This window comes from Schistocerca americana, chromosome 2 (genome assembly GCF_021461395.2).
Source record: "Schistocerca americana isolate TAMUIC-IGC-003095 chromosome 2, iqSchAmer2.1, whole genome shotgun sequence".
Taxonomy (NCBI): domain Eukaryota; kingdom Metazoa; phylum Arthropoda; class Insecta; order Orthoptera; family Acrididae; genus Schistocerca; species Schistocerca americana.
In genome coordinates, this window is record NC_060120.1 from 649037978 (window position 1) to 649055904 (window position 17927).

The 17927-nt window shown below is 43.0% G+C and overlaps 1 protein-coding gene across 1 annotated transcript in view; it reads left to right on the forward strand.

Moving 5' to 3' along the window:
• Positions 1 to 16900, forward strand: part of LOC124596417 (protein snakeskin-like) — a 29790-nt gene extending 12890 nt beyond the window's left edge. Inside the window, exons 2-3 of the mRNA XM_047135547.1 lie at positions 6685 to 6882; positions 16297 to 16900. Of these exons, the coding sequence (XP_046991503.1) occupies positions 6685 to 6882; positions 16297 to 16518 (420 nt within the window). The 3' untranslated portion in view covers positions 16519 to 16900. The remainder of the gene's footprint in view (positions 1 to 6684; positions 6883 to 16296) is intronic.
• Positions 16901 to 17927: the final 1027 nt, after the last annotated feature.

A 17927-nucleotide genomic window follows, 5' to 3' on the forward strand; every position in this document is an offset into this window, starting at 1 on the left:
TTCATAGTCATGTTGTCCCTTAGAGCTCACTGCCCATATACACGACGTCATTGATCGATGGCGTAGTGCAAGAAAATTTTACAGAAAGATGAATGACGATTTATGACATAGCTGTCATATGTATGTGGAGATGATGGATGTGGGAACGGGAGAGGGAGGGAAGGAGGAGGAAGGGAGAGGGGGAGAGACAGAGACAGAGAGAGAGAGAGAGAGAGAGAGAGAGAGAGACAGACAGACAGACAGACCCAGAAAATATTAGATACAGGCTCCTAGGTAGATACCATTTTCCTTTTCCGCACTGTCACCTGACAAACAAAGTAAGAGCGTACGGAATATCAGACCAGCTGTGTGGCTGGATTGAAGACTTTTTAGCAAACAGAACACAGCATGGTATCTCAATGGAGAGACGTCTACAGACGTCTGGCGTGCCACAGGGGAGTGTTATGGGACCATTGCTTTTCACAATATATATAAATGACCTAGTAGATAGTGTCGGAAGTTCCATGCGGCATTTCGCAGATGATGCTGTAATATACAGAGAAGTTACAGCATTAGAAAATTGCAGCGAAATGCAGGAAGATCTGCAGCGGATAGGCATTTGGTGCAGGGAGTGGCAATTGACCCTTAACCTAGACAAATGTAATGTATTGCCAAATACATACAAAGAAGGAGCCTTTATAGTATGATTACATGATAGCGGAACAAACACTGGTAGCAGTTACTTCTGTAACATATCTGGGAGTATGCGTACGGAACGATTTGAAGTGGAATGATCATATAAAATTAATTGTTGGTAAGGCGGGTGCCAGGTTGAGATTCATTGGGAGAGTCCTTAGAAAATGTAGTCCATCAACAAAGGAGGTGGCTTACAAAACACTCGTTCGACCTATACTTGAGTATTGCTCATCAGTGTAGGATCCGTACCAGGTCGGGTTGACATAGGAGATAAAGAAGATCCATAGAAGAGCGGCGCGTTTCGTCACAGGGTTATTTCGTAAGCGTGGTAGCGTTACGGAGATATTTAGCAAACTCAAGTGTCAGAATCTGCAAAAGAGGCGCTCTGCATCGCGGTGTAGCTTGCTGTCCAGGTTTCGAGAGGGTGCGTTTCTGGATGAGGTATCGAATATTGCTTCCCCCTACTTATACCTCCCGAGGAGATCACGAACGAAAAATTAGAGAGATTCGAGCGCGCACAGAGGCTTTCCGGCAGTCGGCATTCCCGCGAACCATACGCGACTGGAACAGGAAAGGGAGGTAATGAAATTTGGCACATAAAGTGCCCTCCGCCACACACCGTTGGGTGGATTGCGGAGCATAAATGTAGATTGCAGATGTAGATGGAGAGAGAGAGAGAGAGAGAGAGAGAGAGAGAGAGAGAGAGAGAGAGGAAGAGAGAGCGTGGCGGATTCTTCAAGAGCGATCTTTACCTGAATGTGGTATTGCGACAGTGAAATTTGTTTGGCATTCTGGGAGTGCCTGGGGCTACTTTTCCAAGTTAGCGATCTCATTGTTAGTTTTGGACGGTTGGGTAGCTGAAGGTGGTGTCGAAACCGTGTTAGCAATAGCGCGCTTCGAACAATGAGCTAACAATTTGCGATTGTTTTCTTTCTCATCATGATAATGCCTCTGGCAAACAATTATGCACAAATATAGCTCTGTTTTTGTCTGATTGTAATCCCGTTTTTGACTCCTGTAAAATATTGTAATGATTTTATAAATTATAATGATTTGTTCCCGCATTTTGTTTCTTACAGAGCTGTTTACTGTTGTACACATATTCTCTACTTACTTATGTTATTATTAATTTTTAAGTGGTGCCTCAGTCTACATAATCACAAAGCCTAACTTGTTTTATTGTTAAATTATCATTTTCGAGTATTATGAGATGCCCGCCGACAACTGACATAGTGTTTGTGTTCTTTTGGATGACAAACTGGACTACCACTGGGTCAAATCTTTCACCTTCACACACTCATCTGAGCAATAATATGAAGCAGTATCATTTAAGAGCGTCTTAACAAATAAAGAGATGTAGTGCCAGTAAAGCGGCTTACAAAATTATACGTAACAAATACACTTCGCAACCAGTCGGTAAAATTTACATTTATTGCACCTGACGCCCTTCGGAGACTTAACGCCCTCTTGAGGTAACAGTGTTTGACTTCTAACTGAGCTCAACTGCTAATTTCATCACGATAACACACTACATAAATAGGACAAAACTTCAGATATTTCGGCAGCAAGTATCCAAAAGAAGCCTATTATTAATTTATTGTTCTTCTACGGTTTTCATTGGGATATCTTTCGCCGATCTGTGAATGGAAGCTACGTTGACAACTGAAGTCCACGATTGCTAACTGTAGATGAAGCTAAGTCTTCGAAACGCGCCGTGACTGAAACACGTAAGTTTTTGTGACTGGTTTCGGAGCGTCCAGTATATGAAAAGTTTCAGCTACAAGCAGTTTTTCACTCAAGTATCAGCACACCTGCCTACGCGATTTTGCTCAGTCGATGTCTCTTCTACTACCAATTCGGCTCGACTCCGTACCGAGAAAGATAATGCAGCGGGTATGGTATTAGACTCGTATGTGAGAGGACTGAGTTTCACATCCCTGTCTGGCGTCCAGATCTGGGTTTTCCGCGGTTTCTCTAAAATACCGGGATGTTTCTTTCGAAAAGGACACGGCTCATTTGCTTCACTATCCATATCCGATCCGTGTTTCAGCTGTCTACAACGATTTTCTCACCTCCATCTAATCGCCCATTTATTGCACATCGACAACCTTTTTACAGACTTTTCTGGTATTGCCGCAACTGATGTCACGAACGCGTGCAGTCTTCCCTGTAATCTCAAAGACGCTGAGTAGCCTGTTCTTGAAATTGGCAGCAATGTTAGGGGTCTGCACGCCTTCCGCGATAAAATATTAGTGCTGCTGCTGAGTCATAAATGCTGTGTTATCTGCCTATATTTCATGGGTGACCAGTAGAACTATAGGAGTAAATGTGAAACATTCGGTAACGGTGTGGCATCAATTGTAATTCAGACAACCCACATTATTAGACTCTCTCTTTTAGGTCAACCTCTTCTTTATTTTCCCAATGCTTTGTTCTGCAATTTCTTCATGCAGCTGTTACTGTCGGGAATGTAACAAAACGCTTTCCTGGAAATGACTGTCGTGTGTTAAGGCTACACGCCCATGACGTGAAAAAGGCACTTTACACTTTTATGTCTGAAACAGACGACCTTTCCATAGCATTTAAAACCATTACTAACAATAATCTTTCTTTCTGCGGGATAAACGAGGCGCACGAATCTCTCGTAAATAATTCCTAGAAAAAAAATGGGCAGACTTCTCTCCCTCACCTTTTAATACTATTCATGTTCAGTGTTCTTTCGCCTCATTTCATTAGACGTTTTAGTTTTCTACAACCGCGTACACAGCAAGCTATCTTACGGTGTTGAGCGTAATTTATTTCGAAAATCACTATCGCCCACTCCCCTTTTCCTCTTCCATTCCTAAACGGTTTTCAGGAAGGACTGCCGGTGAGCGTCTGTGAGAACTCTTTATTTCTATAATTGTCCTGCCATAGTGAGACGCGTTAAAGCGTCACATTGTCACTACTTCCAGGGCTCTCCGATATTGGAAAATCACACCATGTTGGACGTATTGGGAAAGTCCTGTATTACATGTGATCGTATAGCTCTTATAATCAAATTAATCTTACAGTTTAATTATAAGGATAACGCTCTTTCACACGCAGCAAATCCTAAGCGAGGCGACGCTGTAGTAAGGCACTGGAATCTTACTTGCGAGGACGACTGTTCAGATCTCGATCCGGCCATTTAGATTTACGTTTTACATGGCTACATGCCAATTCTGGGATAGTTCTTCCACATACTTCTTCTACCCGCGCACGTGCTCCGTCTCTAATGATCCCATCGCAGACGAGACATTAAACGCCAATCTTCCTTCCTTCTTTCTTCTTTGAAATTAACAACATATCACTGAGAAGTTAAATGAAAGTGAATCATCATTACGACTGGTGGTTACTTGAAACTTATGAACCACTAACAACATTTTTTTTTCGAGATTGCTCAGTACGGAACGGCTAACACAAGCTAAAGAAATACACAGAAACACATTTTGACTGTGTTTTGTACAATACGGTGTAACAGTCACTATCTTTGGCTGTGCATCGATGTCGCGTGACTCACTTTTGTTTCGACAGCCACACGAGATAAGTGCAATAAACTAAAGATTAGATAAACTGTGCTGCGTGGATGTCTCCGATAGCTGATAAGCGGAGTTCACCGGGAAACGCGGAATGTCAGTAAAATTCTGCCAAAACACAAATGATATCCGTGCCGCAGAAGTTTGCACGTGACAACTTCAATTCGAGTGCCTACGGTTTCTCTCAACCATTTCACACTAATTTTGAAAAAGACGTTCCAAGAAGACGACGGAAAATTCCTTGCACAGTAATGGCATCAATTTCTCAGTATTTCTTATACCATAGCGTCGTTTCAGATCAGTAGGATATAAACTATTTTCACTGTGAAGAAGAAGAAACTCTCCCTAACGATTTTTTTAATTAGTGTTTGAAAAAAAGAGACAGATAATTTGGTACAATTTTATTTCACAGAACAATAATCAGTTTACAGCATTTCTGCTGTCTTACGTAATGGCTCAGTAATTTTAAATAGAGAGTATGTTTAGTTAAGCTACTGAAGTTACGCGAAATGTCGAAATTATTATGAAGTAGCTCATAAGAAATTTTAAATCAAGAAATTTTAGTTTGATTTCCTTGTTGTACTGGTATCTTGAATGCTTATGAATGTCACCCACGCCGAGGTATACAAGCATGGCCAATACTTTTTTTATTATTATTTTTGCCCTCTAGTGCGTCATTTCTCAATAATTACGTTTCTCAAATTTCCTAATTTCAGGAGAAGAATCAATTGCACATACGATTCAAAATGTGGAACCGTTGCATAAAATATTTTTTCCTGCACAACCATATGAAGACGTGGATGTATACCTGAACGAGCCCGCCCCGTTGGCCGTGCGGTCTAACGCCCGGCTCTCCGGGCGGGAAGGAACACCTGGGGGGTCCACCGGGGGCCGAACCGAACCGCACAATAACCCTGGGTTCGGCGTGGGGCGGAGGAGGGGTGAAGTGGACTACGGTAGTCGTAGTGGGGTTGTGGACCACTGCGGCTGCGGCGATGCCTCTCTGTCGTTTCTAGGTCCCCGGTTAACATACAATACAACACAATACTTGAACGAGAAGATACTTGTGTCATTGAAATCTGATTGAGGTAAACAGTGTTATTTGGAATAGATGACAAAATTATCTCAGCCGTAGCTGAAAATTTTGAAGGACCTGTTATTCAACAATTTAGGGATAAACGCTGTCCTTCTCAGAGCGAAGAAACTGAAGTTCTCCGCTGTTTTGACACAGCTTATCTTCGTAGCTCTTGGAGATACTTTTAATTCGTAGAGTCTACATGGTATTATAGAATGGCGTAAGACGGCAGCATTTAGCGCAAGTAGTTGTGTGGGAAGCTGGAGCGTTTGTCGCCGACTCCGTTGGACAAAGGTTTTTACCGTAAAAAGAATGCGGATTCGGAAAAAATTCGCCATTGATTAAAATAAATAGTGGCTGAAAGTGTGCAAATAAGCTACCGCCAAAATAGATGTGTGTAGGTGACATAAAAAATCCGAAATCGGGTGTTTGAGTGTAGCCAATATCCTCTCTACTCATTTGATTATGTCTCCTTAAGATTAAGTCTTTAGAGGGAGAGAGATTCACAAATGCACTTGTTTAACAGGAATCTCTTCACGAATAGTGTTGAATGAGGCAAAAGTATTGGCGTACGAGAAGATAGCTTCGGTGTATAAAGTTGCAAAATAACTGCTTCATTCACTTCTACCGCTCTACCTGTACTCATGGCGTAGCTCTGCTTTTAATGATGTACAAAGTGTTTTAAAACATAGTTGTCACATCATTCGTGACTGCGTCCTAAACTAGAAAAATTAAATTATAATATACTAGTCACCAAAACTACAGCCGGCCAGTGTGGCCGAGCGGTTCTAGGCGCTTCAGTCTGGAACCGCGCGACCGCTACGGTCGCAGGTTCGAATCCTGCCTCGGGCATGGACGTATGTGATGTCCTTAGGTTAGTTAGGTTTAAGTAGTTCTAAGTTCTAGGGGACTGATGACCTCAGATGTTAAGTCCCATAGTGCTCAGAGCCATTTGAACCATTTGAACCAAAACTATAATTCTTCTAAAGCTCTTGAAATACGTTTTGATGAAAAGAGAGTAAAATTCAGATGAGACTCCTGAAGTGAAGGAACAACAGAAAGGAACACTTAACGTCTTGTCGAGATCGTGGTCGTTGGAGACTGACCTCCGCTCAGCTGTGTAAGAGTAGCCACATTTATGAAATCAACCTGCATTAGCCTTAAGTGTTGGCGAGAAAACCATGGACACCCTATTCCATGGTCACAGAACGCAGATTTGAGCCCCAAATATTTTACTGACACTGCCACCTATTCCTAGTAGACACATATCATGAACCGTAAACACTGCCAATGTCGTTTTTAGATTAAGGGACCAGGCCAGGTCAGTTGAGTGGAGACAGTGATGGATAGCACTGGCGTCACATCCGTCGTTTGCAGGCGCTGAACATCGTGGCGCTGATCCTGTACCGCTCGGGCAACAATGGCGACTTCCTGGGCGTGGGCGGCAGCTGGAACATCAACGACGAGAAGGACCCTGACGCCGAAATGGTCGCCTCTGGGGTGATGGTGGGCTTCTTCATCTACACATTCTCCGCGCTCGTCGCCAGCTGCCTCGGCCAGAGAAGGACGCTCACGGTGAGCAAATGCACACACTACTAGCAAGCTAGCGCCGACTCCCCCTCAGGTGGGACCACGGTCTGTGTGGAAAAAGTATCCCTTCGCGTAAAAATCTACAGCTTTCTCATGTACTTCTTTTGTTATCAGCGAAGCATACACTAAACGGGTCAAAGATATGTGTATGAATGTACCATCGATACGTGCGTCAATATATCGATAAATAACTCCTCCTTTCATCATAATTCCTCACTGTACCTCGATTATACATTGTCATGAAATTACCACAATGACCGTTTTGAAAGAAACGTGATACGTTCTAGCAATACGAGTGTTTGGTGAAAGACTAGGCAAAAAAGAAAAGAAAACGACGAGGAAGGGCAGACTTGCTGCCTGCAGTCTTCTGCGGTTTGCGCCAACGCCGCTGCTCGACGTATAGCGCTCTCACATGCTGTTCAACTAGTTCGTAAAATTTTGAATAATAATTTCTCGAAAAAGATGGAAAAGTGCACGATACTAGAGCAGTGTTTGTTGCATTTAAGTATGTACTAGAACCATGCGAAATATGAGCAAAATCCGTGACCTGACCCGTGGGATGTATGCTTCCCCTTTCAGTTTTGCTTCTTCCATCTTCCATGTTTGACTCGTCAGCAGCACATCACTAGTCCTGTCTTAAACACTGGGAGTAATTCATACCGAAGTCCTATTTCCGCGTCCCCCTGTGTTTCATCAATGCTTGCAAGATGAACGACAGCTGCCTTACTGTAAGTTTCAGTCGACAATCAGGGCCACCATTAATTACCAAAACTCCATGTCATAGTCTGGTTACAAATACCAGTTATCTCTTTTTCTTGACCTAAAATGCCACAAACTGGACATACGTAGTTTGTGGTTAGTCATAAAGACTAACAGACTTGTCCTCCACTGCTCGTAACAGTCAAATGTGGGCTCAATTCGTAGCAGAGTGGTTACCGGCAAAACACACACACACACACACACACACTTCAGACGTACTGTATATTCGGGATGAAATCAGGGCTCGAACGGAAAAATTTAAGTGCTCGTTTTTCCCGCGTGCCGTTCGAGAGTGGAACGGTAGAGAGACAACACGAAGGTGATTCATGCCAGGCACTTTATTGTGAATAGCAGAGTAATCACGTAGATGTAGATGCAGAAATCATGATCTCCTATTTGATCCAAGTCACAGTAGCATAAAAATCTGATTTCGTGACATGATTTGACTGGACTGATATTTCAGTGATTTAATTGTCTCCCAAATATTCTTATATGCCCTCAATCGAAACTGCTCTTACAGTGCACGTCGCTGAGCTGCATTATTTTGTCCAGTCGTACGATACCGCGAGTGATTACGTTAGTTATTTTACTATATAGAGTTTAGATAAACTTACTGATCTGAGACTAGACATTTTTCCCGCTCAACGAATCTTCCTTTACATTATGACATTTGTCCTGTAATGAAAAAGCAGGCGAGAAAAATCAGCATCTTTGGGCTGCCTTCGGAACCAGGTGGTGAGTTCCTTTTCTACAGTTGCAACGTCGAAAAAATGTTCACAAAAAGTGCAATGTTTCTTTGTCCGACAGCGCCATTAAATCACAAGAATTTTGGTCAAATATTTTTATGATTGCATACTTTGCTCCTTCCTGTGCTTAAGTAACGTTAAGTTGTGAACAGTGGAGACTATTTTTGTTCGTAGTGTTTTGTAAAGCATATGTAACGTGTTACCTGTGGCTAAGTGTGTGAAGTGTAGTAAAATTAAGGTTCACTGGAAAACATTCATTATGTTTTCCAGAATACTGTGTGCAGCAGCAACCAGCCAACGGAAACCAATAACTGTACATGACTCCCACACCTGTAAACAATCAATAAATTTATACCATCTGATGATGAATCGCTAGGCGGTTCGAAACCGGCAATGGTATAATAAAAATTGAAGAACAAAACAAAAGGCGACTGGTTGCAGTTCTTTCAAGAAACCTTTATAAAAAATACAGTTGCAAAAACACTGACTTTGATCGGAGTAAATAAGAAACAGCCCATAATCCGATATAATTTTTCTTCCTCTTGGACTACTACTCATAACATCCATCAGTTTCACGAAAAGACAGCTAATTCGTAGATAAGTATATAAATGCGATCTCAATTTCGATTTGTTTTGTTCGCAGGTAAATAAAAGATACAGTCCTCTGTTTGTATTAATACGAGTAGATTTTTTTCATAAAATTTACAGACTGCTCAGTAGATCTAATTGAACTTTTTTTCCAACGACTGTCGAGAGAAACAAGAAAAGTTAACGGACCATGCAGTTCGTCGTATCCACCTCCTTGGCGTGCGCAGCAGATGCAACAGCGGCCAGTTAATACTAACAAAGGAAACTCCCCATCGCAGCCCCCTCAGATTTAGTGGTAAGATGGTCCACTGGATAGCCCGTCAAAAACTGGACACAGATCAAGCATGTGACAAAAGAAGGAAAACAGAAACAGCGAGCGGTCCAAGCTCAACATGTGCAACATCGAGCGACTCGCAAAAACCACGATGGCGTGGGTGTGTGGACACAGATTTGGACTGAAAGCACGAGATCCGTCTTCAAACTTCCCCTGTGCCCTTTTTTCTCACATATTTATCAATTGTCCGACCGGTCACTGACGTGTCTGTTCTCCTTCTGTAATCTTGGTAACAGTCGTACTATACATTGGTTACAGAATATGAGTCATATGGTAAGAATATATTACCGTCGCAAGTACATGTGATGAATATTGAGAGCAGGCGAGGTGCCTCATAGAGCTATCACAGAAACGAAAACAACAAATAAATTGTCAATATCAGTGAAATTCTCAAACAGCTGTGCAACTAACACGTTACTTTATTTTATTTTGAAGACAACCAGTTTGGGCATTCCACTATGCCATCTTCAGGCGCCATAAGCATCTCTCAAAATAAACGATAATGCCATACAGTGCCATATAGCTACCAAGGCTTCGAATGAAGCACTTGTGAAACGGTTTGAATTCACGAAATCCAGGAATATATGGCACTGTATGGCATTATCGTTTATTTTGAGAGATGCTTATGGCGCCTGAAGATGGCATAGTGGAATGCCGAAACTGGATGTCGTCAAAATAAAATAAAATAATATCTCAGTTGCACAGTTGTTGCAGAATTTCATTTCTACTGATAATTACGTAACCAGCTGATGTTCCCTGTCCATGATGGATCGACAGAGATTGAATGTACAACAAATAAAGGTTGTGACCTGTGTTACAACGAAGGTGTTCAAGAGTCAAAACTTCCAAAACGTAACGCAAGAGGCATTAAATGCAGCACTTGTGCAGAACAATAGGAGGTACGTACGTCTGGAGTTCCCTTCGTTACACGACGATGTTGTTGTTGTTGTGGTCTTCAGTCCTGAGACTGGTTTGATGCAGCTCTCCATGCTACTCTATCCTGTGCAAGCTTTTTCATCTCCCAGTACCTACTGCAACCTACATCCTTCTGAATCTGCTTAGTGTATTCATCTCTTGGTCTCCCTCTACGATTTTTACCCTCCACGCTGCCCTCCAATACTAAATTGGTGATCCCTTGATGCCTCAGAACATGTCCTACCAACCGATCCCTTCTTCTGGTCAAGTTGTGCCACAAACTTCTCTTCTCCCCAATCCTATTCAATACTTCCTCATTAGTTATGTGATCTACCCATCTAATCTTCAGCATTCTTCTGTAGCACCACATTTCGAAAGCTTCTATTCTCTTCTTGTCCAAACTATTTATCGTCCATGTTTCACTTCCATACATGGCTACACTCCATACGAATACTTTCAGAAATGACTTCCTGACACTTAAATCAATACTGGATGTTAACAAATTTCTCTTCTTCAGAAACGCTTTCCTTGCCATTGCCAGCCTACATTTTATATCCTCTCTACTTCGACCATCATCAGTTATTTTGCTCCCCAAATAGCAAAACTCCTTTACTACTTTAAGTGCCTCATTTCCTAATCTAATTCCCTCAGCAGCACCCGACTTAATTAGACTACTTTCCACTATCCTTGTTTTGCTTTTGTTGATCTTCATCTTATATCCTCCTTTCAAGACACTGTCCATTCCATTCAACTGCTCTTCCAAGTCCTTTGCTGTCTCTGACAGAATTACAATGTCATCGGCGAACCTCAAAGTTTTTATTTCTTCTCCATGAAATTTAATACCTACTCCGAATTTTTCTTTTGTTTCCTTTACTGCTTGCTCAATATACAGATTGAACAACATCGGGGAGAGGCTACAACCCTGTCTTACTCCCTTCCCAACCACTGCTTCCCTTTCATGTCCCTCGACTCTTATAACTGCCATCTGGTTTCTGTACAAATTGTAAATAGCCTTTCGCTCCCTGTATTTTACCCCTGCCACCTTCAGAATTTGAAAGAGAGTATTCCAGTCAACATTGTCAAAAGCTTTCTCTAAGTCTACAAATGCTAGAAACGTAGGTTTGCCTTTCCTTAATCTTTCTTCTAAGATAAGTCGTAAGGTCAGTATTGCCTCACGTGTTCCAGTGTTTCTACGGAATCCAAACTGATCTTCCCCAAGGTTGGCTTCTACTAGTTTTTCCATTCGTCTGTAAAGAATTCGTGTTAGTATTTTGCAGCTGTGACTTATTAAGCTGATAGTTCGGTAATTTTCACATCTGTCAACACCTGCTTTCTTTGGGATTGGAATTATTATATTCTTCTTGAAGTCTGAGGGTATTTCGCCTGTTTCATACATCTTGCTCACCAGATGGTAGAGTTTTGTCAGGACTGGCTCTCCCACGGCCGTCAGTAGTTCCAATGGAATATTGTCTACTCCGGGGGCCTTGTTTCGACTCAGGTCTTTCATTGCTCTGTCAAACTCTTCACGCAGTATCGTATCTCCCATTTCATCTTCATCTACATCCTCTTCCATTTCCATAATATTGTCCAAAAGTACATCGCCCTTGTATAGACCCTCTATATACTCCTTCCACCTTTCTGCTTTCCCTTCTTTGCTTAGAACTGGATTTCCATCTGAGCTCTTGATATTCATACAAGTCGTTCTCTTATCTCCAAAGGTCTCTTTAATTTTCCTGTAGGCGGTATCTATCTTACCCCTAGTGAGATAGGCCTCTACATCCTTACATTTGTCCTCTAGCCATCCCTGCTTAGCCATTTTGCACTTCCTGCCGATCTCATTTTTGAGACGTTTGTATTCCTTTTTGCCTGTTTCACTTACTGCATTTTTATATTTTCTCCTTTCATCAATTAAATTCAATATTTCTTCTGTTACCCAAGGATTTCTACTAGCCCTCGTCTTTTTACCTACTTGATCCTCTGCTGCCTTCACTACTTCATCCCTCAAAGCTACCCATTCTTCTTCTACTGTATTTATTTCCCCCATTCCTGTCAATTGCTCCCTTATGCTCTCCCTGAATCTCTGTACAACCTCTGGTTCTTTTAGTTTATCCAGGTCCCATTTCCTTAAATTCCCACCTTTTTGCAGTTTCTTCAGTTTTAATCTACAGGTCATAACCAATAGATTGTGGTCAGAGTCCACATCTGCCCCTGGAAATGTCTTACAATTTAAAACCTGGTTCCTAAATCTCTGTCTTACCATTATATAATCTATCTGATACCTTTTAGTATCTCCAGGGTTCTTCCAGGTATACAACCTTCTTTCATGATTCTTAAACCAAGTGTTAGTTATGATTATGTTGTGCTCTGTGCAAAATTCTACCAGGCGGCTTCCTCTTTCATTTCTGTCCCCCAATCCATATTCACCTACTATGTTTCCTTCTCTCCCTTTTCCTACACTCGAATTCCAGTCACCCATGACTATTAAATTTTCGTCTCCCTTCACAATCTGGATAATTTCTTTTATTTCATCATACATTTCTTCAATTTCTTCGTCATCTGCAGAGCTAGTTGGCATATAAACTTGTACTACTGTAGTAGGTGTGGGCTTCGTATCTATCTTGGCCACAATAATGCGTTCACTATGCTGTTTGTAGTAGCTTACCCGCATTCCTATTTTCCTATTCATTATTAAACCTACTCCTGCATTACCCCTATTTGATTTTGTGTTTATAACCCTGTAGTCACCTGACCAGAAGTCTTGTTCCTCCTGCCACCGAACTTCACTAATTCCCACTATATCTAACTTCAACCTATCCATTTCCCTTTTTAAATTTTCTAACCTACCTGCCCGATTAAGGGATCTGACATTCCACGCTCCGATCCGTAGAACGCCAGTTTTCTTTCTCCTGATAATGACATCCTCTTGAGTAGTCCCCGCCCGGAGATCCGAATGGGGGACTATTTTACCTCCGGAATATTTTACCCAAGAGGACGCCATCATCATGTAATCATACAGTAAAGCTGCATGCCCTCGGGAAAAATTACGGCTGTAGTTTCCCCTTGCTTTCAGCCGTTCGCAGTACCAGCACAGCAAGGCCGTTTTGGTTATTGTTACAAGGCCAGATCAGTCAATCATCCAGACTGTTGCCCTTGCAACTACTGAAAAGGCTGCTGCCCCTCTTCAGGAACCACACGTTTGTCTGGCCTCTCAACAGATACCCCTCTGTTGTGGTTGCACCTACGGTACGGCTATCTGTATCGCTGAGGCACGCAAGCCTCCCCACCAACGGCAAGGTCCAGACACAAATTTGAATACAGCGAACAGACACCTCTATGACCGGAAGGGCAGTTCATAATTTTGTGAAAAAAAAAAAAGAAAAAAAGAACGGATCTCCCCCTTCGCAGTCGAACACCGTGACAACATGACTACGACGCCACGGTCATTCGAAGTAGCTCAATATTGCATATTTTAATCTTGGATCATGTAGACTGGCAATGGCAAGGAAAGAATTTCTGAAGAAGAGAAATTTGATAACATCGAGTATAGATTTAAGTGTCAGGAAGAAGAAGTTTCTGAAAGTACACTGCTGGCCACCGTAAATGCAACACCAAGAAAGACAAGAGGTAGCACAACAAAATTTATTTTGTAGATAACATGTTGACCAAGTATCAAATGATTACGTTTACAGACGTCTGTGACATGTGGTTCCTGCCAGAATCAGTAGCCAGAGTAGCCGCCATTGTTGGAGATCACCGCTGCCACACGTCTCGGCATTGAGTCAAAGAGACGTTGGATGTGTTCCTGGGGTACAGCAGCCCAAGCAGCTTCCACAAGTTGCCAAAGATCATCTGGTGTGGCAGCTGGGGATGTAATCTGGGTCACTCGTTGAGCAACCATGGACCACATGTTTTCTATCGGCGAAAGATCCGGAGAGCGAGCCGGCCAGGGAAGCAATTCAATCTGGTTATTGACGAAGAACCTTTGGACAATGCGTGCCACGTGTGGTCAAGCATTATCCTGTTGAAATATGGCTGTGGCCGAGCCCTGAAGGTAAGGAAGGACAACTGGCTCCAGCACCTCGGATATGTAGCGCCGGCTATTTAAAGTACCGGCAATGCGTACTAGAGGCGTGCGAGAGTAATATCCAATACCGCCCCATACCATAATACCCGGTGCAAGACCAGTGTGGCGGTGCATAATGCAGCTGTCCAGCATCCTCTCTCCAGGGTGTCTCCACACTCGAATCCGACCATCGTGGTGCTGCAGACAGAAGCGTGCCTCGTCAGTAACGACAACGTCATTCCATTCTGCCGTCCACATCCGTCTGTCATCACACCATTGGCGACGGAGACGTCTGTGGTTCTGCGTCAATGGTAGACGAAGCAATGGACGTCTTGCGGACAGACCACTCTGCTGTAAACGGCGTCGAATGGTACGCGCAGACACTGGATGATGCGTTACAGACGCAATGTGCTGTGCTATGGTTCGGGATGTCACTGAGCGATCCGTCACTACCATGCGCACAATTTGCCTATCAGCACGTGCAGTGGTGCACCGAGGTGAATGCGATCGACACGTCGGTCCGTCGTACCCTCCTGCATCCAACGGTCACATATCCGCATTACAGTTGTTTGGTTTCGTCCAACCACGACTAGCGATTTCTCTGTATGATAATCGACAATCTCGGTAAGCCACTATCGTTCCCTGTCGAACTCGGATACTTGATCAAAAGATGTTCGCTGTTTTCTACGAGGCATAACTGATCGTCTTGTGAAACAACCACAAGGTAAACACACGTGCCGAACGTACACTCGTCGAAATCGCCAAGCCTTAAATGGCGCTATGAGGTGGCGCCACAGGCGCGCGTGATGTGCGTCTGCGCTGAAATTCTAATCAGTTGCATATCTCATCGCTGCAAACTCATGGTGTAAATTTCACTTGATTCGGATGCTTCCTTCAGGGTGTTGCATTTATGGTGGCCAGCAGTGTATTTGTATGGGTGTAGGCATGTATGGAAGTGTAACGTGGACGATAAATAGTTTAGACAAGAAGTGAATAGAAGCTTTCGAAATGTGGTGGTACAGAAGGATGCTGAAGATTAGATGGGTAGACCACATAACTAATGAGGAGGTATTGAATAGAATTGGAGAGAAGAGGAGCTTGTGGCACAACTTGGCTAGAAGAAGGGATCGGTTGGTAGAGCATATTCTGAGGCATAAAGGGATCACCAATTTAGTATTGGAGGGCAGTTTGCAGGGTAAAAATCGTAGAGGGAGACCAAGAGATTAATACACTAAACAGATTCAGAAGGATGTGGGTTACAGTAGGTACTGGGAGATGAAGAACCTTGCACAGGCTAGAGCAGCATGGAGAGCTGCATCAAACCAGTCTCTGGACTGAAGACCACAACAACAATCTTGGACCGTTCAGTGTATCTATTTGGCTTCTTTTTTCCACAGTTCAGTGCACTCCTGTTTCCATGCTTGATCTGTGTTCAGTTTTTGACAGGCTATCCAATGCGCTAGCTTACCACTAAATCTGAACCGAGCGAGGTGGCGCACTGGGCACTGGACTCGCATTCTGAAGGACGACGGTTCAAAACCTCGTCCGGCCATCCCGATTTAGGTTTCCCGTGATTTCCCTAAATCGCTTCAGGCAAATGCCTGGTTCTTTGGAGGCACGGCGGACTTCCTCCCCCATCCTTCCCTTGTCCGATGGGATCGATGACCTCGCTGTTTGGCCCCCTTCCCCAAATCAAACAACCAACCAACAAAATCTGAGGACAGTGCGATGGGGAGCTTCCCTCGTTAGTATCTGACGTGATTTTGAGCCTGACACATCAACCTGTTTCTGAGAAAAAGAGTTAGAGACTGTAGACAGAGAAATACCGTACATGAATTTCAGATTTTTCATATGATTTTTGTGGGAGAAAAATTTTGTGTCACCTCGGAGGGCAGCGCGCTGCGGTGGCTGGCTGCAGACTATTTGTGGCGACCTTAAACGTTAGACTGCGGCTGACTGAAGCCAGACTAGAGACACGCGTGTGTGTGTTGCAGGACGCGCTGCTCAACTTCGCGGGCACGTTCCTGTGGGTGGCGGTGGGCGCGACGGCGCTGCACTACTGGGTGCGCTACCAGAGCGAGTACCAGTACCAGTTCCTGGAGGTCAGCGCCGAGAAGAAGGTGGGGATCGCCCTGGGCGCGCTCTGCGTCTTCAACGGCGTCGGCTACCTGCTCGACACCGGCGTCGAGTCCTACGTCTACTTCAAGGAGATGTAGCTGCTCCAGAGAGTCTAACCAAAGCCTCCCAGGCAGTCCACTGTGCACAAATAGGGAATAAGTGTGTCAACGCGACTACTTACTGACTGCTAACAAGCATACTGTGTCAGACAAATGCAGGCAACACTGTTGCTCTTTCTCTAACACGTGTGTGTGTGTGTGTGTGTGTGTGTGTGTGTGTGTGTGTGTGTGTGTGTCCAGACATTTCATTTCATTAGCAATAGATTAGGAACATATTAAATGCAACAAATTCCAGTGGTTGGAGAGTTTGTACAGTTCAACATACAATTCATTAGTGTAGTATGTGTTAGAAAACACGTAGCTCATAAACACACAGTGAAACTGGTAGAGTAACAAGCGCTGTGACATGTGAGAAACAATATTTCCGAGTATCGCCTGTAACTTTAGGACGGTGCTCTCACATGAAAACGAGACAAGGAATTCTTTTATCTAGTTGTTTCGAAAATCCACACATAATCAGTTCACTATCTTAATTGATTTTTTTATTCTCAGAGCTAGCAATAAGTACACTAATCCATGTACGAAGTATTGTTGTGATCTAGCATACGAAACATCAAATGAACAGCTCGTAGCCTGGACTAACATGAAAAGAACAGCTCGCAGTCTCGAATATTTCAGCCTGCACTCAGATAAATAAAAACTGTAAACTTCCAACAATCCAGAGTGGTAAGAACATGACACACCAGTAGATACAATATATACATCCAGATTTCTTAGGAAATCTACTGGCATTCGTAATAAATTTCTCCATTACAATATGTGTTAAGAAACAATATGCTGACTGCTGATATAACGAAAAAAATTTTTTGTGTAAGACAAAATCTAATTGAGGATATATATGAGACTATAATGTGTAGCTGTACTAGTGTATGTTTTTGATAATAAAACATTTATTTATAAAAGACCTTCACAGCGGATAATATGAATGATGTCGCCATATCCAAAGAGTCAAATATAATGCATCAATCTATACTCCAGTGAATATGGTAAGTCACCAATATTATAGCGACTCCCGTAACTCTTTCACTAACATTCGTTAATAAAAACACAACCGAGATAACAAATCTTAGCGGATATATGCAACGATTAACATTTTTGTGGCGATTTAAAACACTGTCTCTGATTGAGACTCAAATCTGCTACCTCCGTCTTCGCCTAAAAATTTAAATATTGAATTTTTTTCCTTCGTTCTCGCAATGGTCTCAGTACCCCTCGCGGATTCTTGCCAGTTATTGCTGTGAGGCCTTGTGTACAGGGCCTTAATAAAACATTCACGTCGGTAGTTACTGACGCCGATTGGGATGCAGTACGAGATTAGACAGGCACAAATCTAGACTGAGATGTTCACTCTGCAGCGGAATGTGCGCTGATATGAAACTTCCTGGCAG